The sequence below is a fragment of the Balaenoptera physalus genome, assembly GCF_965194825.1.
Source record: "Balaenoptera physalus genome assembly, chromosome: 13".
Classification (NCBI taxonomy): Eukaryota; Metazoa; Chordata; class Mammalia; order Artiodactyla; family Balaenopteridae; genus Balaenoptera; species Balaenoptera physalus.
In genome coordinates this window covers 53,625,872-53,649,781 of record NC_138892.1, presented here as the reverse complement: position 1 = coordinate 53,649,781, position 23,910 = coordinate 53,625,872, and the positions used below count along the sequence as shown (strand labels likewise).

General features: G+C 37.3%; 1 protein-coding gene across 2 annotated transcripts in view; it reads left to right on the top strand.

Annotated features, from left to right (window-relative positions):
- Positions 1-11,403: 11,403 nt before the first annotated feature.
- RXYLT1 (ribitol xylosyltransferase 1) overlaps positions 11,404-23,910 on the top strand; it is a 36,867-nt gene continuing 24,360 nt past the window's right edge. Inside the window, exons 1-3 of one of the 2 annotated variants that reach the window (XM_082422864.1) lie at positions 11,404-11,733; positions 12,657-12,800; positions 17,088-17,190. In XM_082422864.1, the coding sequence (XP_082278990.1) occupies positions 11,565-11,733; positions 12,657-12,800; positions 17,088-17,190 (416 nt within the window). In that variant the 5' untranslated portion in view covers positions 11,404-11,564. The remainder of the gene's footprint in view (positions 11,734-12,656; positions 12,801-17,087; positions 17,191-23,910) is intronic. The other variant, XM_082422865.1, reaches the window with a different exon arrangement.

Below are 23,910 nucleotides of genomic sequence, written 5' to 3'. Positions count from 1 at the left end.
CACCCTCAGTCCAGCAGCACACAGGCTGAGGGAACAGAAACTATCCAGAACATGCCAGTCACAGTGACAGAAGGAAAAGAGGATGGCAGAGCACATGCTGACTCTTCAGTTTCTGCCTGAGAGTGCCACAGGATGCTTCTGCTTGAAATTGTATTAGCCAAAGCAAGTCATATGGTCACACCTGAAATCAGTTAACAGGCCAAGAGTGTATAATTCCCCTCTGAGGAGGGACTGCAAATATTGCTAAACAGTAATATATTCTACCACCACCATGTACTGAAAAATAGAATGTAGAATGTCTAATCAGTCACTTAATGACATTTTGCTCTAAACCCAGGTTATCCTCACAATGACTTGTGGGGGTAGGGGGAGGGATCAGATGTACCACTGTATTTTTTACTTTAATAACTGCAGAAATATAGACTAAAAGCTCTTTTTGCTAAAAATGAAACTTACCAAAACAATTATAAAATTAATTAAAACAGTTACAGAGTTCTTTTCAAATCACTGGAGAAGCTAAAAGCAAATTAAAGAAAATTCATACAGCAAAAGATCAAAAACAAAAGAAAGAGCAATTGCATCAAAAAGAATAAAATACTTAGGAATAAACCTACCTAAGGAGACAAAAGACCTGTACTCCAAAAACTATAAGACGCTGATGAAAGAAATTGAAGACCACACAAACAGATGAAAGATATACCTTGTTCTTGGATTAAAAGAATCAATATTGTCAAAATGACTACACTACCCAAGGCAATCTACAGATTCAATACAACCCCTATCAAATTACCAATGGCATTTCTCACAGAGCTAGAACAAAAAATCTTAAAATTTGTATGGAGACACAGAAGACCCCGAATAGCCAAAGCAACCTTGAGAAGGAAAAACAGAGCTGGAGGAATCATGCTCTCTGGCTTCAGACTATACTACAAAGCTACAGTCATCAAAACAGTATGGTTGGGGCTTCCCTGGTGGTGCAGTGGTTGAGAATCTGCCTGCCAATGCAGGGGACACGGGTTCGAGGCCTGGTCTGGGAAGATCCCACATGCCACGGAGCAACTGGGCCCGTGAGCCACAATTACTGAGCCTGCGCGTCTGGAGCCTGTGCTCTGCAACAAGAGAGGCCGCGATGGTGAGAGGCCCGCGCACCGCGATGAAGAGTGGTCCCCACTTGCCGCAACTAGAGAAAGCCCTAGCACAGAAACGAAGACCCAACACAGCCATAAATAAATAAATAAATAAATAAAAGAACAACAACAACAACAACAAAAAAAATACAGAATCCCTAAAAAAAAAACAAAAAAAAACAGTATGGTACTGGTGCAAAAACAGAAATATAGATCAATGGTACAGGATAGAAAGCCCAGAAATAAACCCACACACCTATGGTCAATTAATCTATGACAAAGGAGGCAAGAATATACAATGGAGGAATAAATGGTCTCTTCAGTAAATGGTGCTGGGAAATCTGGACAGCTACATGTAAAAAAATGAAATTAGAACATTCTTTAACACCATAAACAAAAATAAACTCAAAATGGATTAAAGACTTAAATGTAAGACCAGATACTATAAAACGCTTAGAGGAAAACATAGGCAGAACACTCTTTGACATAAGTTGCAGCAATATCTTTTTTGAGCCGTAATGGCTCTTAGAGTAATGGAAATAAAAACAAAAATAAACAATTAAGCGCAAAAGCTTTTGCACAGCAAAGGAAACCATAGACAAAACGAAAAGACAACCCTCAGAATGGGAGAAAATATTTGCAAACAAAGCAACTGACAGGGGATTAATCTTCAAAATATACAAACAGCTCATGCGGCTCAATATCAAAAAAACAAACAACCCAATCAAAAAATGGGCGGAAAACCTAAATAGACATTTCTCCAAAGAAGACATACAGATGGCCAAAAAGCACATGAAAAGATGCTCAAAATCACTAATTATTAGAGAAATGGAAGTCAAAACTACAATGAGATATCACCTCACACCAGTCAGAATGGCCATCATCAAAAAAAATCTACCAACAATAAATGCTAGAGAGGGTGTGGAGAAAAGGGAACCCTCTTGCACTGTTGGTGGGAATGTCAATTGATACAGCCACTATGGAGAACAGTATGAAGGTTCCTTAAAAAACTAAAAATAGAACTACCATATGACCCAGCAATTCCACTACTGGGCATATACCCAGAGAAGAACATGGTTTGAAAGGATACATGTACCCCAATGTTCATTGCAGCACTGTTTACAATAGCCAAGACATGGAAGCAACCTAAATGTCCATCGACAGATGAATAGATAAAGAAGATGTGGTACATATATACAATGGAATATTACTCAGCCATAAAAAAAGAATGAAATAATGCCATTTGCAGCAACATAGGTGGACCTGGGGATTATCATACTAAGTGAAGTAAGTCAGACAAAGAAAGGCAAATATCATATGATATCGCTTATATGAAGAATCTTTTTTAAAAAATGATATAAATGAACTTATTTACAAAACAGAAACAGACCCACAGACTTAGAGAACGAACTTATGGTTACCAGGGGGAAAGGGTCGGGGGGAGGGATAGATTGGGAGTTTGGGATTGACATGTACACACTTCTATATTTAAAATAGACAACCAACAAGGATCTACTGTATAGCACAGGGAACTCTGCTCAATATTCTGTAATAACCTAAATGGGAAAAGAATTTGAAAAAGAATAGATACATGTATATGTATAACTGAATCACTTTCCTGTACACCTGAAACTAACACAACATTGTTAATCAACTATGCTCCAATATAAAATAAAAATTAAAAAGAAAAGAAAGAGCAAACATGCACAAGAGATGCAAAGCTTAACAAAGTTTAGCAGAAGACTGCATATAGCAATTATCACTGCATACACAAAGGTTTAGAGTCCCATAATGAGGCAAATACTAATTAAAAGGTAAAAACCAACTATATGCTGCTTGAGAGACAAACCTAAAGTAAAATAAAACAGAAAAGTGGGGCTTCCCTGGTGGCGCAGTGGTTAAGAATCTGCCTGCCAATGCAGGGGACACGGGTTCGAGCCCTGGTCTGGGAAGATCCCACATGCTGCGGAGCAACTAGGCCCGTGAGCCACAACTACCGAGCCTGCACGTCTGGAGCCTGTGCTCCGCAACAGGAGAGGCCGCGATAGTGAGAGGCCCACGCACAGCGATGAAGAGTGGCCCCCGCTCGCCGCAACTGGAGAGAGCCCTCACACAGAAACGAAGACCCAACACAGCCAAAAATAAATAAATAAATAAATAACTTAGCATTTATGTGAAATATAAAACCCTTTAAAAAAAAAAAAAAACAGAAAAGTAAAAAAAAAAAAAAAAAAGGAACAGACAATTTAAATTGTAACCACAAGCAAAAAAAAAAAAAAGCTGATAGGGAAATATCAATTTAAGGTAGAGTTCAAATCAAAAAGGAATTAAACATAATAAAGAAGACATTTAAGAGTGATAAAAATAACAATTCACAATGGAGAGAGAGTAGTTATTAACTAACAGATATGTCCCCACAAAACAGGAGATCCAACTTCAGGCCTGTGTGAAGCAAGGGAGTAGAACTGAACCCCTTACATAAAGTCTAGAGTTTCAGTCTGTCCCATCCATAAAGAAATGGGAAATTCTGCCCATAGTAGTAGAAGCTATGAATTAACTTATTGGCTGCTCAGAAACTTGGAAGTAAAACAAAGTCACCCAGGAAAATAAAAATCCCAAGCCTGCTACATTCACATGTGTGGGATCTGAATGTTCAAAATCTGCTTAAACAAGAACAAAAGGCTAAGATAATATCAAAATTAGTCAAGGTAAATCAATCGCAGTGTCTTCCCACATTGTAGTGCTGTACAGCAATGAGAATGATCAACACCACCACACAGAAATATGCGTGAACCTTACAAATACAGTGTTGAATGAAAGAATCTGTTCAGAAAGCTACATAAAGTTTAAATACAAACAGACCCAAGTGACAGTGATAAAATGGGGATTATCTTGTGCAGGATGGAAGTGATATTGACTGACAGGCAGGCTTCTGAGCTGCCTGTAATGTTGGTTCTCAGTCTGGGTGTGAGTTTCAGAAAGGCGTTCTATTTGTGAAAATGTATTAAACTGTACACTTACGATATTGCCCTTTTCTATATGGATATTACATTTATACTTCATTATCTCCATTATACATTAGACTTCAATAAAAAGAAAGGAAAATATGTCCTGAGCTGTTGAAACTCAATTAAAAACAGATCCCATTCTCTAGAGACATTTTCACAACCCAGCCCAGGGTTGTGCAACTTTCATTTGTCCGTTAGCCAGGACAAATGAAACTCCCTCAGGAAACAAGTAACAACCTTTACCTGATAAACTCACAAGGAAAAACATTACAAACATTCAAATATGACCAATACCAGTAGTGATATTGTTAACAGTATTTTGTAAACTAAGTTTTCATTTCCCAAAAAGAATGCCAGAAAAACCCGTTGATCAATGAAAACTAAGTTTATTGGAGTTAGTGTGGTAAGGAAGGACACAAACTGGACAGAGTCTGAGCGATGACTCAGAAGAATAAAATCAAGACAGGATACGTGTCGGGTTTTAGGGCCTGAGCTAGATGATTTTTTTTTTTTTAATTTTTATTTATTTTTATTTATGACTGTGTTGGGTCTTCGTTTCTGTGCGAGGGCTTTCTCTCGTTGCGGCAAGCGGGGGCCACTCTTCATCACGGTGCGCGCGCCTCTCATTATCGCGGCCTCTCTCGTTGCGGAGCACAGGCTCCAGATGCGCAGGCTCAGTAGTTGTGGCTCACGGGCCTAGTCGCTCCGCGGCATGTGGGATCTTCCCAGACCAGGGCTCGAACCCGTGTCCCCTGCATTGGCAGGCAGACTCTCAACCACTGCGCCACCAGGGAAGCCCTGAGCTAGATGATTTTAAGATGAGTCTTGGAGGGCAGGGAACTGGTTGGGATTGGGTAAAGTTTATGACATAATAGTTTTGGGTAGATAAACACAGCAAAACTGAGGTCTTGAAGCAAGTTCTTGATAAGTAAGATATTTTCAATGGTTTACAACCAGGAGCAAGTATTTCCTAGAGGAATTATCTAAGCTAGATTTGCCTGGTCCCAGTGCTGGTTAGTCAAAAACAGGAAAGAATGATTTAGTCCAGAATTGATCAGCACATGGACAGGAAAGTATGGTGTTTTCAGTGGTATGCATTTATATCTTCAAATACAAAAATGATCTTTTCAAATTTGAAATGATATATACAAATACAAAATTATATTTTTAAATACAAAAATAATATTTTCAAATACAAAAAATATATATATTTTTTCAAATACAAAACTTTTATAAACATAGTAAATAAAAATAGAAATTAACAATAAATTTTAAAACGGTTGTTATTCAAATTATTGACGTAATATTAATGAAAATAAAATTTTTTAAAAATCTAAACATTAAATAAAAATAAAACAAAAACTAAATTAAATTAAATTTTTAAAAGATTCAGTGAGTGCACCTTTTTATAGGTAATGAGCTATAATTTGTTTCAAAGAAAGCCTTTCTGGCTTACCTTTGTCTTCCTTAGTTTTATTATGAAAAGATTAAGGTTCCAAGTCAGGGACTTTCCTGGTCATCCAGTGGCTAAGACTCCACGCTCCCAGTGCAGGGGGCCCAGGTTCGATCCCTGGTCAGGGAACTAGATCCCACATGCCGCAACTAAGAGTTTACATGCTGCAACTAGAAGATCCTTCATGCCCCAACTAAAGACCTGGTGCAGCCAAATAAATAAATAAACTTTTTTTTTTAAAAAAAGATTCCAATTCAGTTACTAGGATCACTTTCAATTCTGTCATGTTACTATTCTTGTTCAGAAAGTTTTGATTAAAATACAGATTATTCTTGCAATAGAAACTTTTATCAGTTATTGTTTCTTCCTCCTCTTCTGGATTATGGAGATAAGTGAAGACGTTGCCTCATTCAAAACTTCAGTTCAGCGTAAAATGAATTTCTCTCTTTAGTCACTGTCATTTTGAGTCTCTGCTACATGTAGCCAAACCTAACGAGTACAGAAAATCCAATAAAAGATTTGCAAACATTATGGATAAAATTATAAAGCTTTATTGAAAGACTTTAAGTTAGACTTAAATGGTATCTTACTATCCATTTTCTTCTGTTCTTTCTTCTTGTCACTCAATGTTACGTTTTTTACATTTTTCCATTGACACGAGTGTATCAGGACCTGTGCCCTGGAGAATATCACACATGGCCACAGGAGATAAACATAAGCGTGTTCCTTGCTTGTATAGAATTATATTGGGCACAATTTGAATGCCCATAAATAGATTAAAAGATTCGATATTTTAAAAGTCAATTATCCCCAAATTATTCTATAAATACAATAAAATTCTGATTCCAATTCTAATTCAAGAGGGGTTTTTAGTGAAATTAACAAATTAATTCTAATGTACAGGGAAAAGCAAAGGGCCAAGAATAGCCAAGGCAGTTTTTCATTTAAAAAAAGAAAAGAACAAGTTAGGGAGACTTGCCTTTCTAAATATAAAGACTTATTATAAAGCTTTAGTAACTGAAACAGTTAGTGAATAGTAACTAAGAGAGTTACAGTTATAGTAACTGACACAGGAAAGGCAGAGAAATAAGACTAGATCCACACATACAAGAAATCCTGATGTTGGCAGAGGGAGTACTGCAGATTAGTCATTAAACAATGATCTAACAATAATTGTTAATAGCATGATTTGTAACATACAGGTGGGAAGTCTCAATACTGTAACATGTCGTTTCTATTTATTCTATAAATTCAATACACTTTTAATTGACTCCAAGTAAATTTTTCTTTTTTTAAAATTTTTATTGGAGTATAGTTGATTTACAACGTTGTGTTAGTTTCTACTGTACAGCGAAGTGAATCAGTTATATGTATACATATATCCCCTCTTTTTTAGATTTCCTTCCCATTTAGGTCACCACAGAGCATTGAGTACAGTTCCCTGTGCTATACAGTAGGTTCTCATTAGTTATCTATTTTATACATAGTAGTGTATATATGTCAATCCCAATCTCCCAATTCATCCCACCCCCCCCCCTTTCCCCCTTGGTATCCATAAGTTTGTCCTCTACATCTGTGTCTCTATTTCTACTTTGCAAATAAGTCCATCTGTGCCATTTTTCTAGATTCCACATATAAGTGATATTATACAATATTTGTTTTACTCTTTCTGACTTACTTCAGTCTGTATGACAGTCTCTAGGTCCATCCACATCTCTGCAAATGGCACTATTTCATTTCTCTTTGTGGCTGAGTAATATTCCATTGTATATATATACCACATCTTCTTTATCCATTCCTCTGTTGATGGACATTTAGGTTGCTTCCATTTCCTGGCTATTGTAAATAGTGCTGCAGTGAACGTTGGGGTGCATGTGTCTATTTGAATTATGATTTTCTCAGGGTATATGCCCAGGACTGCGATTGCTGGATCATATGGTAGATCTATTTTTAGTTTTTTAAGAAACCTCCATACTGTTCTCCATAGTGGCTGTATCAATTTTCATTCCCACCAACAGTGCAAGAGGGTTCCCTTTTCTCCACACCCTCTCCAGCATTTATTGCTTGTAGATTTTTTGATGATGGCCATTCTGACTGGTGTGAGGTGATATCTCTTTGTAGTTTTGATTTGCATTTCTCTAATAATTAATGATGTTGAGCATCTTTTCATGTGCTTTTTGGCCATCTGTATGTCTTCTTTGGAGAAATATCTATTTAGGTCTTCCACCCATTTTTTGATTGGGTTGTTTGTTTTTTTGATATTGAGCTGCATGAGCTGTTTGTATATTTTGGAGATTAATCCCCTGTCAGTTGCTTTGTTTACAAATATTTTCTCCCATTCTGAGGGTTGACTTTATGGTTTTGTTTATGGTTTCCTTTGCTGTGTAAAAGTTTTAAGTTTAATTAGATCCCATTTGTTTATTTTTGTTTTCATTTTCATTACTCTAGGAGGTGGGTCAAAAAAGATATTGCTGCAATTTATGTCAAAAAGTATCCTGCTTATGTTTTCCTCTAAAAGTTTTATAGTATCTGGCCTTACATTTAGGTCTTTAATCCATTTTGAGTTTATTTTTGTGTATGGTATTAGGGAGTGTTCTAATTTCATTCTTTTACATGTAGCCGTCTGGTTTTCCCAGCACCACTTATCGAAGAGACTGTCTTTTCTCCATTGTATATCCTTGCCTCCTTTGTCATAGATTAGTTGAGCACGGGGCATAGGTTTATCTCTGGGCTTTCCATCCTGTTCTGTTGATCTATATTTCTGTTTCTGTGCCAGTACCATACTGTCTTGATTACTGTAGCTTTGTAGTATAGTCTGAAGTCAGGGAGACTGATTCCTCCAGCTCCATTTTTCTTTCTCAAGATTTATTTGGCTATTCAAGGTCTTTTGTGTTTCCATACAAATTGTAAAATTTTTTGTTCAAATTCTGTGAAAAATGCCATTGGTAACTTGATAGGGATTGCATTGAATCTGTAGATTGCTTTGGGTAGTATAGTTATTTTCACAATATTGATTCTTCCAATCCAAGAACGTGGTATATTTCTCCATCTGTTTGTGTGGTCTTTGATTTCTTACATCAGTGTCTTACAGTTTTCTGAGTATAGGTCTTGCCTCCTTAGGTAGTCTTATTCCTAGGTAATTTATTCTTTTTGTTGCGATGGTAAATGGGATTGTTTCCTTAATTTCTATTTCTGATCTTTTGTTGTTAGTGCCAAGTAAATTTTTCTTAAAGAATACACACATGCACACACACACCCACACACACACCAAACTATAAAAATGATTGATAAATTTAGCTATATTAAAATTTAGAATGTCTTTACAATAGAAGGTAATATAAATAAAATTAGTAGACCAGCCAAAAATTGGAAAAATAGATTTGCAATATATTTGTTACAATAAACAACAAATTACTATAGAAAGTAAATTTAAAAGTCGTATAATCAAAAGTAAAAGATAAACAATGAATAGAAAACTGTACAAAAAATATGGACAATTTACAGAAGAGGTAAACAAAAAAACAGTAAATATAATTTAAAAATACTTACCCTCACTATTAACCAGGGAAATGATAATTAAAACAACAGAATGTCATTTCAACCATCACATAGGTAAAAACTTAAAAGCCAAATCAAATCTTTACCGCTTGGTAGTTAAAATTCCACACACCCTCTCTCTTATAATCACTACTAGATTAAATAAGAAGCCCAAATACTGTCTAATTCACAGTGTGGATAGACCATAATTTATTTACTAATTTCCCTATTAATAAGCATTTACCTAGTTTCTAGTTTTTTGGGCCCTACAGACAATGCTGCAAATAAAATCTTTATACATTAAAAAGAGAGAGAGAGAAGCCGGGACTTCCCTGGTGGTCCAGTGGTAAAGAATCCACCTTCCAATGCAGGGGACGCGGATTCGATCCCTGGTCGGGGAACTAAGATCCCACGCGCCGCAGGACAACTATGCCCGCAAGCTGCAACTACTGAGCCCGCGCACCACAACTACTGAGCCCACGTGCTGCAGCTACTGAAGGCCGCCTGCTGCAACTACTGAAGCCCATGCACCTAGAGCCTATGCTCCACAACAAGAGAAGCCACTGCAATGAGAAGCCCACGCACCGCAATGAAGAGTAGCCCCCGCTCGCTGCAACTAGAGAAAGCCCGCACGCAACAACAAAGACCCAGCGCAGCCAAAAAAAAAAAAAAAAAAAAAAGAACGTTTTCATTACATTTAAGTAGAGAATCATATGCGGAAATCCTGTCCAGAAGGTTTTTTCGCTTAACTTATGTGGAACCCAAACATCATAGCAATTAACATGGCCAAGCTGGTGGAAATGATTTCCAATGCTTGATTTGGATATTTTGAGTATGTGAGCTATCTCCCGCGTGGTATAACGTTGATTGTTCTCAATTAATGTCTTGATTTGATCGCTATCAACTTCAGCTAGTCTACCCGACCGTGGAGCATCGTCCAGCGAGAAATCTCCAGCACGAAACTTCTCAAACCAATTTTGACATGTTTGATCGGTCACAGCACCTTCTCCATACACTGCACAGATCTTTTTTTGTGTTTCAGTTGCATTTTTACCTTTCTTGAAATAATAAATCATAATATGCTGAAAATGTTGCTTTTTTCTTCCATCTTCAATATTAAAATGGCTACACGAAAACTCAGCAATTCTGATGTCTTTTTTTTTAATGTACGCTGATATGACAGCTGTCACATACAGTCTAGCAAAATTGTTTCAAATGAAGTTCAGTCCAGTGGTTAAGACTTCCCCTTCCAATGAAGGGCGTGCAGGTTCCATCCATGATTGGGGAGCTAAGATCCCACATGCCTTGCGGGCAAAAAACCAAAACATAAAACAGAAGCAATATTGTAACAAATTCAATAAAGAATTTAAAAATCATCCACAGGGAAAAAAATCTTTAAAAAAACCAATTCATTAAAGGTAAGCTTTTACCAACAGAGAGGTTGGAAACTTTATCCAGAAATGTTAAGACTGCATCGGGGTAGAGTTGAATCTGTCAGAACACAACTTAAAGCTCTAACTAACAGTCTACTCCACACTCATGTCCTACAAGCTTTCCAGCTAAGAAGACTGCCAGACAAGTTGAACAGCAAAACCAGATACAACTGACCAAAAAAGAAAATAGCCCAACTTAGCAAGGCTTGACATAGAAAATTGTTAGACAACATTCAATTTTACAGCCTCTGTTTGACAAAAGACTGCATGCCTATGTGCATTCAAGTCACATCATAGTAATTAAACTCAATTTTTTTCATATTTTTATTGTAGCAAGGTATATATAATATGATGTTTGCCATTCTAACCATTTCTAAGTGTACCGTTGAGTGGGAATTACATTCCAATGTTGTGCCACTACCACCACTTAAATTTTTTAATGGACATTTATATTCATTCGTCTGTCAATACAGCAGGCTGGGATGAAGATCACATGTTGAACAAAAACTGCCATGGTCCATGCCTTCATGTGGCCTTAACGGACTAAGGCGCTGTTTTGGTTTTTTTTCTTTGCGGTCACGTGATGGTGAAGTCTTTCTGTACATCGGAAGATGGGCAGGGTTGAAAGTGGCCGTGGATACACTGCAGAGGTCAGGGATTGGCGCGGGCGAAGGTTTGGTCTTCCAACGCCCGATTCCAGAGTCCGAGGCAAGAAGGATCTTAGCGCTCCCCGAAAGGGCGGGGCCGATGGCAGGGCGGGACAGAGGAGCCACAGAGAGGCTTAGGCGGGGCTGAGGGCGGGGCCGAGGGCGAGTCCTGGGCGGGGCGAGGGGCGGGGTCGGGGCGCGTCGGGGCGGAAGCGGCGGGCGGGTCCGTTTCGGGTGACTACTCCCTCCGGCAGGGCCTGAGTCTGCACCCGGCGACGGTAGGGCCGCGGCGCTGAGTGGCGGCTTCCCCTCAGGCCCATCTCCACAGTGGTGGTGGCCTGAGGGGAAGGCTGAGTGGGATGCGGCTGACGCGGAAGCGTCTCTGCTCGATTCTTATCGCCCTGTACTGCCTCTTCTCCATCTACGCCGCCTACCACGTCTTCTTCGGGCGCCGCCGCCGGACGCAGGACGCGTCTTTGCGGGGCCTCAGGAAGGGGGCTGCCCCGGCGCGGGAGAGGCGCGGCCGAGGTAGGACACCGCCCCGCGGCCTCCCTCCTCGGCTGCGCGCCGGGACTCGGGGCTGCGGGCTGGTGGGGGCTGGGCTAGCGGAGCCGCGCGGCCACCGGTCCCGCTCTCGGGTCCGGGATTGCCCCCGGGCCCCGGGGTGCGCTTTTCCTCCTTCAGCTCTCGGTAGCCAGCCCAGGCCTCGGGATTGGAGGATGTATGAATGCCACCGTCCTCGCCCGTCCCGCACGCCGTCCCCACTCCCTATCCCTGGGGCTGACAGGTGTGCACACCTTTAAAATACATCTTAAATATCCAAGATATTGTCACGAAATGCCAGAGATTCGCTGGAATGCCGCTGGCTTAAGGACATCTATTCCCGTATTGAAACAAGGAGCCTTCTCTAATCCTGCCGCAACTTCGGAAGGCCAGAGGGCTTCATCTCCAAGTTTTGATCCCCTCTCTTGTATTTTGACCTATGTCAGGATCGGACTCAGGCTTATTTCTCCCTTCTTTCAGAATTTTGCGCAATAGTATCTGAAACTGTGGGACACTTTTCATGTTGAAGTCAAGTGTTTATGTATAGATTGTGTTACATATATGCGATCTGTAAAGAACTGGCAAAAGTTAAACTTGTAACTTGATGCATATTACTGTACCCAGTCATTTTAGAAGGCTTTGTTTGGGAGAGAGGATTTCCTGCCTCGTGTTAACATTTTATTATTTTATATCAAGCTCTTTCAGGGTAACGGTTCAATCAAAATTATGATTTCCTTTTTTTATTTTTACAGTGTTTAACCAGTTCAAATTCTGTTGCTTTATGTCTTTGAAAAATTGAAGTTAGGATGCAATTAAAACTCCCTAACATCTAATTTAAATGGCTTGAATTTATCTACAACTGCAGCTCTACCTTATTGATAACACTTGTTACTCTTTTTGTAACATAGAACAATCTACTTTGAGAAGTGAAGAATGGAATCCTTGGGAAGAAGATGAAAAAAATGAGCAAAAACACAGACTGCAGATATTAAATAAGTCCACAAAAGAGAAAAAAGACTTCCATGTACAAATCTGGGGCAAAGCTGCCATTGGTAAGTTAATGTTTAAAGCTAAGACATGTTAAAAGCACTTTGTTAATATATTTACAGTTTATTTCGTCATTTGTTAAGACATCCTGATGCATTTTTTCACTTTTTCTCAATATTCCATTTCTCTTTTCTGTTAGACAACATCTGTGTAAATGCACACACACAAACACACACATGCACACATATATTCTATTGTTGGTCTTTAGCAGAGCACAGCTTTATTTGTCAATACAGAGAGTGGGCTGTGTATGCATAATTATACTGAAATGCCTATGTCAACTGAATTTTCATGGAATTATGTGTTTATTGGACACTTGATGCACGAGTATAAGATGTGGCCCCTGCCCTTAATGGCCAAACAAGTTTGGGAAACATTGAACTGAACAAAGTTGAACATGGTTCTTTATTGCAGGGCTTTGTCAGAGCCTTTAATATGCCAGTGTTCATTGTGAATGTCTAAGAAGGGGATATAGTATGTAGTTGATTAAACTTGTTTGCCCACAAAAGCATTTTTGCTCTGAGTATCATGAGAGTGTAGTGTTCCAAGTTATATGATATGCTCAATTAGAGAATGGGAGACCCTCAATGACAGAAGAGTCAAAGAATTTAGTGAGTTAGAAGGGGCTTTCTTTGGCCATAAAACATTAGTTAGATTTATGTACAGTAAGGGATGTGGATAGAAGGTACCAGGTGAAAGGAAGGTAAACAGAATAGTAGTGCCTGACCCATGATGTTTCATAAATTCATAGACACTTGCATACATACATATATACATCCTTGAAAATTACTACTGACCTCTGAAGTTCTAGTACCCAGACCCAGGCATCCAGTCATCAAGTTCTAGCAATTTTTTTCTCTATAAAATCTCTAATATTAATTTCTTCCTTTAAATTTCCACTTCCCCATTCTAGTTTTTAGTTATATCGACTTCTTAACAGGTTTCATGTTTCCAGACTTTTCTCATTTCAATCCAATAGGCACAAAGTGTCCAGATGAGCTTTATCAAGCACTGCATTCATCAGGCACAGTCATAGGATACCAGTTATAGAAATTCCCATTCCAAAAGGGAGAAAATGGAAGGAAAATGGAGTCACAGGTTTAAGCAATTTTGATATCCAGCCAGGCAAACTCCATTAGGTTTCAATGCCTGGGAGTACTGTGTGGCTCAGAGCTTTACTTCTGGGCTTTCAGCTCCATGCTTGGGAAGTCATCCTTCCATTTTCAGGAAGGTTAGCATGTGTTTGCAGCTCAGTAGTTTTATCATTGTGTTCCTGCTATTAGGATTTTGGGAGTCCAATAAGCTTGTTTCATTTCAAGCTGTCTCTGTCCCTTTTAGTCCAAGCTGGCAGTGTTTCTGCTAATATAACATTCTCAAGAACCTTGTGGGTCTCCCATTTATGTCACAAAGATTTGCTTTTATAGACAAGAGTTCCTCCACAGGTTTTACCTGGATAATCCCATCTCTATTTCTAACTTCTGCTGAGATGGCTAAGGAGATCCATAAATTAACACCTAATATTTTCAGAAAACCCTCTTTGTGATTGAGTATTCTGACCAGGCATTAGCAAAAGGATGTCACCTACATCCTTAGCCTTCTCTCCAGAGCATGCTTCCTTGACAGTGAATCTCCTAATTTTTCACCTCTTTTGCAATCTGAATAGGCTAAGAATTTCCGAAATCATCAAGTCATTGTTCCTTTTTGCTTACCAGTTTTTTCCTCAGTCTCTCTTTTCAACTCATATTTTACTGTAATCAGCAAGATGAAACCAGGCCACAACTTCAACACTTTACTTAGAAATCTCTTCAGCTAACTATCCAAGTTTATCGTTTACAAGTTCTGCTTTGCATATAACTGTAGGACACAATTCAGCTAAACTTTCTGCTACTGTATAACAAAGCTCCCCTTTTCTCCGGTCTCTAATGACATGTTCCTCATTTCCTTCTGAGCCCCTACCAAGAGCAATTTTAATGTGCATATTTTTTTTTCCCAGTAGTAAAACATTTGCTAGAGCAAGCAGAAAGGCATGCACATCTTAAAGAAACCTTCACAAAGTCACAAAATTTGAAGTATGTATATTTCTTTTCCTTTTATAAACAAGATAGGACAAAAATCATCAAAATCATTTCAGCAAAATATTTTTCTACCATTATGGCAAGTTAAAAAAAATACAATGAAATAGGAGAAGACAATTTAAAAGCTGCTGTCAGGTTTTTGTTTTTTAATTTTAAATTTAGCAGCACTTCAGACCCAGAGCAGTCCTGTTTCCAGGATCCTCTCTCCCCCCTCAGTTGTAGGGACTCTGGATCTGGCAGGCTGCTGCTTCATGTCTCAGGACTGGACACAAACCTGGCTGGGAGACCTGAGCATCAACTTTCACTTAGAATCAGACCCCTCCCCTAACCTGCACATGTTTGGGAAGCACTTTGGTGCACATCCCTAACACCTCCCTGGACTGGGCTGCAGAAGCCAGTCTCAAATGGGGCCTGCCTGGCCACAGAAAAAGAATTTTATTTGTAGGTGTTTTTAAGGTGATAATGTGCATATTTTTACCAACAGTCAGTTTATGGTGATTTCGGTATTCTCTAAGATGACACAGGTTTTTTTCTACTCTTCTCCTCACTTTCTTCTGAGTTTTCAGAACTGAGTCACTAACATCCATATTTCTACCTCCAGTCTGTTCAAGGCAATCTAATCTAGGTGTTTTTTAATCATGCTTCTCAAAATTCTTCCAGCCTTTCCCCATTACCCAATTCCAAAGGCACTTCCAGATTTTTAAGTATTTGTTACAGCAGCACCCCATTTCCAGGTACCATAATCTATTGCTACATAATCTATAGGTTCCTTTAGCTGCCATAACCAATTACCAAAAATTTAGTGGCTTAAAACAACACATTTTTTAAATTGATCTGTAAGTGACATATAACATTTTATAAATATGTTTCAGGTGTACTACATAATGATTTGATACATTGTATATATTTTGAAAGGATCAACATAGTAAGTCTAGTGAACATCCATCACCTCACATAGTTACAATTTTTTTTCTTGTGATGAGAACTTTTAAGATCTACTTTCTTAGCAACTCTCAAATATGCAATACAGTATTATTAACTGCAGTCACCATAAGTTTATTAGCTTACGTTTCTGAAGGCAGAAATCTAAAATGTGTCCACAGGGCTATATTCCCTTTGGAGGCTCTAGAGGAGCATCTGTTTCCTTGCCTTTTACAGTTTCTAGTGACTGCCTGCATTCCTTGACTCACAGCCCCACCTCACTCTGACTTCTGCTTGCTCCCCACTTCTCTTTCCCTCGTTTTCAGTCTCCTGCCTCCCTTTCCTGAGGACCCTTGTGATTACATAGGACCCACCCATAATCTCTCCACCTCAGCATCCTTATCTTAATCACATTTAGAAGTTCTCTTTTGCTTTGTAAAGTTAACATTCATAGGTGCTAGAGATTTCATCTTTGGACATCTTGGGTTGGAGGAAAGCATTACTCAGCCTACCATATTTGGAAAGCTTTATCTGATTAGCCAAGTCTTTAAACATGGGTTTTGTGTGTGTCTTTTAGTACCACGGTGTAATGAGAATGGAACAAAACACATCTCTCAGTGTAACTTTTTAGTTACATTTATGTAATTGGGCTCCCTGATTACCTCCTCATCTCCAGATTACCTCATTGTATGACAGTACAGAGCTCTGAGACCTCTACTCTCAGAGCTTTCATTCAGGTGAGATCATGATAAAATGTAGGGGCCAGCCTAAGGAGAAAAGACACAGTGGCATTTGTTTGCAGAGGGCATCATGCAGTGAAGGATGTGTGTTCAGGTGGGGAGGAGGTAATATCTCCTTGACATGTTGAATGTATATGTACATACATGAGCTTCTCTGGTTCTGTTTGGCACAAGATGGTGACTCCACCCCCAGTTTGTTATAATATAGAAACAGTCCTAATCATACAGTAACTTACACTGTAATCATATTGTAACTTACACTGTAATATAACACATTTCAGGATAAGATAGGTAGTAAAGGTCCAGTGATAATTAGGGGTTTCTCAAATTTAGAGTAAGAGAGTTTTTTGTCTTTAATATAACCCACATTTTACACTGACAACCTCTGAGTTTAGTCTCTCATACATTAGCTGCCATATTGATGATTTTGAGCCCAAAGAGGAATAGAATCTGGTTTCCTGATCAAATGATATGAAAGAGCAGAACATAAATTCATCTCACACACTAGAGTACACCAGAAGGTAAATGCTTTCATTTTTTGTTTTTTTAATTACAGGTTTGTATCTCTGGGAGCATATTTTTGAAGGTTTACTTGAGCCCACTGATGTGACTGCTCAGCGGAGAGAAGGAAATTTAGTTGTTGGAAGAACACATTACAGGTATTAATTGTGCAACATTAACCTTTATATGTTGCTGTACAATTTTTTATGTAAATACTAGAAGAAAAATCAGAGGAAAATATATCAATATTTATAGAAAATATTTTCACTTCAACTTGTGAAGGATGGAGAGGTAAATCTCATGTATATGTATTTGTAGTTAAAGCTTACCTTAAACATTTTCTTATAAAATTGGATGTTACAAAATACGAGTTTTTTTGGAATCATGTGTCTATTTCATTTTAATCAAAACATTTCTGATTATATGGAAAAGTTCATGCTCTAAATTTTGTAACATTTGGTTGTTGATAAACATGTAACATTCTATATGTTGGGGGAATAATATGCAAACTTAAAGTATTTTTATTTTTCTCCTTCATGTAATAGATTCACATATTTTTATATATTCACGTGGTAGCAAAGCTACTGGTATTAGTTTTGAAATTTTTATCAAAACATTTCATATATGAGTTCTATCATGATTTGATAGTATAGATTACCATTTTACTGCAATATTCAGAAATCTTTTTTTAATTCAATAAAACCAATGTATTATTGACATTTTTACACTCTTATTTTTATAAAACTTTTTATCTGTGATTGCATATTTTCTGAAGATTTTTAAATAGAATTAAGATCATTTTATTTAGAAATATTGTGACAATGAAAGAATGCTATTTTCTATTAGATTTTGCCTTCTTATTGAAATAAAAACCAAAAATAATTATTTTAAAATGCTTATTTCATTTAACAATTATATTATTAAGGGAAAAAAATGTGAACCAAAGATTATGGTTTCCTTTAGGTTTCCATTTATTTCTCACAGAAATCAAGAGGAAGAGCTATAGTTAATATCAGTTTCATTTGAATTTTCACTGCTCTTTTAATTCTTTATTTACTGTATACACACTTGGAAAGCAATTTCATTGCATTATCTTTTCAAAGTAATCATTCTTGAAAAGTAAACAGGCTTTTAAATCATCATTGGTAATGATTATTTTTCCTTTTATCTCCAGGCTTCTACTGATCTAATCCCATTGAAGAGTTTATACATAATCCTAAACTTAAAATAGTTGGATTTGGGTGTTTGAAAGTAAATATATATTATGCATATAAATCTAACATTTTGCTGTTTTAAAAGTAAACATGTGTTATGAGTATTAGTCTATTAGGTCTACCTACAATATATATTAGAATTTTCAAAAGAATTATTTGAAATTCCTAGAGAAGTTAATATACAGTGTTACTACAGCAAAGGTTTTGAGCAAACGACATTAACTCCCAAAAGAAAAACTAACTTCCTGTTTCCTTCTGAAATTTTTACCTGAGATTTTATATTATGATTAAATAACAATGCTGTTTCCTTTCAGAATTTAAGAGAACTGTGTATTCAAGGAAGTTCACTATTGTAGCAGATTTTTTTAAACAGCTTATTAAAGTTTTAGGTTCATGGAAAGTAGCATACGTAATTGATCCAAAATTAATAAACTTTTATGAAATTGCAAGTTTTGATTTGAATCAGGCTACATGGGTACTAACTTAAATGTTTCGACACATTCTTTTTTTTTAAGTTATTTATTTTATTTATTTATTTTTGGCTGCATTGGATCTTTGTTGCTGCGCGCGGGCTTTTTATAGTTGCGGCGAGTGGGGACTCCTCATCATTGTGGTGCGTGTGCTTCTCATTGTGGTGGTTTCTCTTGTTGCGGAGCACGGGCTCTAGGCGCACGGGCTTCAGTAGTTGTGGCTCACGGGCTCTAGAGTGCAGGCTCAGTAGTTGTGGCACACGGGCTTAGTTGCTCCGTGGCACGTGGGATCTTCCCAGAACAGGGCTCGAACCCATGTCCCCTGCATTGGCAAGTGGATTCTTAACCACTGCGCCACCAGGGAGGTCCCAACACATTCATTTTTATTTGACCAAAAGTGAATTGGCAGTAATGGCTCATCTTGAAGATATAGAAAGAGTCTCTAAATACTATCAAAATCCTTTAAATAAGCATAAATACATTCTATTTAAATAAACCTTTAAGTTTACAAAGAGCTTATATCATTTAACATTAATTTCACAACACTTCTGAGACAGAAAATAGAAAGGGTATCCTCAGTGTTCCAGGGTCGATCAACCTCCTGAATGCTGATTCTTATCTATTCATAGGCCCAAATAATGTAATCCAGAATATCAAGTAAATAACTCAGAATGGAAATAGAACTATCAGTCAGTCCACATGTTTGTATTGGCTTGACCAGTACATTCTTTCCATATAGGCAGACTACAGGTGATAACTAAATATTTGAAAGTTGTTTGATTAATATGGAATCAAAATGTGGGGTATAACTCTATATAGCACTTCCAAATCTGTGTTTTTCAGAAGGGAAGAAATGAATGACTCCATGTTCACCACTGAGTCAGTACCATACATAGTCTGTGCTCAGGATGTGAATAGATGAATACATGCAGGGAAAACTGAACTTGTGAGGCAGCCTGGTGAAGTCCAGTCACCTCTGGGCAGTGTAGCAATGTGACTGAGTTGTTAAGGGCACAGACTCTGAAGCCAGAATATCTCAGTTCCAATTCCAGCTTTACCTCTTACTAGTGTCTGACCCTGGCAAGTTTCTTAACCTCTCAGTGCCTGGATTTCCTTGAGTTTGAAATAATTATAATATAATGTAATATATATAATTATAATATATTTATAATATATATAATTATAATATAATAATTTAAAATAATTATTAAGGTAAATATTAGTTTCTATTTCACAGGATTGTTTTGAAGATTAAACACACTAATAGATATACAGTGCTTAGACCAGTATCTGGCACATGGTAATCACTATAGAAGTCTTGTTATTAGTTTTATTATTTTTACTGTTACTTAAATAGGTACTGCAACATCTCCCTACCTTTCAGTTCTCCTTTTTTCTGTGTTTCCATTATTGTCTATTATCTCTCCACCACATACCTCCTAATAAACACCTTTTTGATACATGTGTTATGTTAATGTGTTCAGTTAGGTTACAAGCTAGCATGGCACCCATTCTGTCTCTTGAAGGAACTTTTCCTGTCTCTGCTCATATCCGTCATATGTTCATTTATAGTTTAATTTCAAAGGGCAACTTTATGTTTAATTTCTTAGGAGGAGTCTTCTGCTTATCATGACCTTTGATTATCCCCATAAGACTGCCTTCAGAATTCTGTAATGTGCATGTGCAGGCATTATCATAAGATATATAAATGTCTACCCATTTGATAAAACAAAAGTTAGATGCTAAATTACTTAATTCGTTGTTACCTAAATTCAATTATACTTTCTTTTTTTAAAAAAATAAGTATATTTATTTTATTTATTTTTGGCTGTGTTGGGTCTTTTGTCGCTGCACACAGGCTTTCTCTAGTTGTGGCGAGTGGGGACTACTCTTCGTTGCGATGCGCGGGCTTCTCATTGCAGTGGCTTCTCTCATTGCGGAGCATGGGCACTAGGCACACAGGCTTCAGTAGTTATGGCACACAGGCTCTAGAGCGCAGGCTCAGTAGTTGTGGCTCGTGGGCTCTAGAGCGCAGGCTCAGTAGTTGTGGTGCATGGGCTTAGTTGCTCCACAGCATATGGGATCTTCCCCGACCAGGGCATGAACCTGTGTCCCCTGAATTGGCGGGCAGATTCTTAACCACTGCGCCACCAGGGAAGTCCTAAATTCAATTATATTTTCAATGAGCATCTGCTCCTTATGAAAAAGTTGAACTTATCTCTGAAGATCATGATAAAATGTGTCTGATTCCTATTTTTAGAATTTCCAGATATTACTATTATAAGAATTTAGTGAGCTCACTACTCATTACAGTGAGTGAAAGCTTTTATAGATAATATTAATGGCTACACTATATTTCAGTCATATACTGGACCATAGATCAATACAGATCTCAAATAAAATTTTCATTGGTAAACAAAGACAATATAGTTAATTTTTCATAATGCCCATTCTCCCACTCCAGCCAAGCTAGTATGAGGGTGGGAGTGTTCCATCATAAACACTGAATTCGGGAGGCATGGAGTCATGGCAATGATGCTGGCCACAAAAGTAGGGTGAATTGCAACAGCTATTCAAATGTAAGGGCCATTCATGGGTTCAGTATACCTATTTTCTAAAACTATTTATTAACCAAAAATGATGTAGAATTCAATGGCTGAGAGCTGTGTGGATGGTTTAGCTTGGGCGCTTATTCTTTTTTTTTTTTTTTTTTTTGCATGCTTTTTTTTTTTTTTCTGGCATCTGTTTTATTTATTTATTTTTCACACACACACACACACACACTGTATTTTATTTTTACAAGAGATAAATAGACTGACACCAAGCATTATACATGGATGACCACAAGAAAAGCAACAATGATTGCAATTACCAAACATGAAACACACTCATACTATGTCATAATATTGATATTCAGTCCAGTAATCCTCCACTGTAACAGCTCCTTTACTTTGCAGTGAAAATTGATTTGTATATTCTTTGCCTCTGAGTCCTTGTGGGATTTTTTTTTTTAATTCAGACAGAAAGTCACAAAAATTATACTCATCCTCATCAGTTCACTCAGTCCCATGTAATTAATTTTTTTTTTCATCTTGATCTTTTGTTAGCACTTTTATGAGTTCATCAGTTTTTCATTAGAGTTCTGAAAATGCTTATTCATTCAGTTCAGCAGTACAGTCAGTTACCAGAAACCTGTACTTGTCAGAGTCTTTTCCATGAATTTCTTGAAGATAAAAGCCTTTTATAGGAACATATTTGCAAAATCATCAGAGTACACCCAGAACTGTCTGTAAATGACAAAAGACTTAAAAATGACCACTGTTAAAGATTTGATGAAAGTTCATAATAATGCAGTTGACAAGAAAATTAGTTATTTCTGAGATATACATTTTAAAGTAATAACTAGGATTATTACTTATAACATTATACCAGAACATATAAGATTTTTAGAAATTTCATGTAATGTCTGAAACATTTATATTAACATATTTCCATACATATTTCCATACAAATACAAATATAAGATTTTTAGAAATTTCATATAATGTCTGAAACATTTATATTAACATATTTCCATACAAATACAAATATAAGATTTTTAGAAATTTCATGTAATGTCTGAAACATTTATATTAACATATTTCCATACAAATAACCCAATGAAAGTTTAGTATTAGTTGTTTTGTTTGTTTGTTGTTTTATACTGCAGGTTCTTATTAGGCATCAATTTTATACACATCAGTGTATACATGTCAATCCCAATCGCCCAATTCAGCACACCACCATCCCCACCCCACCGCAGTTTTCCCCCCTTGGTGTCCATATGTCCATTCTCTACATCTGTGTCTCAACTTCTGCCCTGCAAACCGGCTCATCTGTACCATTTTTCTAGGTTCCACATACATGCATTAATATACGATATTTGTTTTTCTGACTTACTTCACTCTGTATGACAGTCTCTAGATCCATCCACTTCTCAACAAATGACTCAATTTCGTTCCTTTTTATGGCTGAGTAATATTCCATTGTATATATGTACCACAACTTCTTTATCCATTCGTCTGTTGATGGGCATTTAGGTTGCTTCCATGACCTGGCTATTGTAAATAGTGCTGCAATGAACATTCGGGTGCATGTGTCTTTTTGAATTGTGGTTTTCTCTGGTTATATGCCCAGTAGTTGGATTGCTGGGTCATATGGTAATACTATTTTTAGTTTTTTAAGGAACCTCCATACTGTTCTCCATAGTGGCTGTATCAATTTACATTCCCACCAACAATGCAAGAGGGTTCCCTTTTCTCCACACCCTCTCCAGCATTTGTTGTTTGTTGATTTTCTGATGATGCCCATTCTAACAGGAGTGAGGTGATACCTCATTGTAGTTTTGATTTGCATTTCTCTAATAATTAGTGATGTTGAGCATCTTTTCATGTGCTTCGTGGCCGTCTGTATGTCTTCTTTGGAGAAATGCCTATTTAGGTCTTCTGCCCATTTGTGGATTGGGGTGTTTGTTTCTTTAATATTGAGCTGAATGAGCTGTTTATATATTTTGGAGATTAATCCTTTTTCCGTTGATTCGTTTGCAAATATTTTCTCCCATTCTGAGGGTTGTCTTTTCGTCTTGTTTATGGTTTCCTTTGCTGTGCAAAAGCTTTGAAGTTTCATTAGGTCCCATTTGTTTATTTTTGTTTTTATTTCCATTACTCTAGGAGGTGGATCAAAAAAGATCTTGCTGTGATTTATGTCAAAGAGTGTTCTTCCTATGTTTTCCTCTAAGAGTTTTATAGTGTCCAGTCTTATATTTAGGTCTCTAATCCATTTTGAGTTTATTTTTGTGTATGATGTTAGGGAGTATTCTAATTTCATTCTTTTACATGTAGCTGTCCAGTTTTCCCAGCACCACTTATTGAAGAGACTGTCTTTTCTCCATTGTATATCTTTGCCTCCTTTGTCATAGATTAGTTGACCATAGGTGCGTGGGTTAATCTCTGGGCTTTCTATCTTGTTCCATTGATCTATGTTTCTGTTTTTGTGCCAGTACCATATTGTCTTGATTACTGTAGCTTTGTAGTATAGTCTGAAGTCAGGGAGTCTGATTCCTCCAGTTCCATTTTTTTGCCTCAAGACTGCTTTGGCTATTCGGGGTCTTTTGTGTCTCCATACAAATTTTAAGATGATTTGTTCTAGCTCCGTA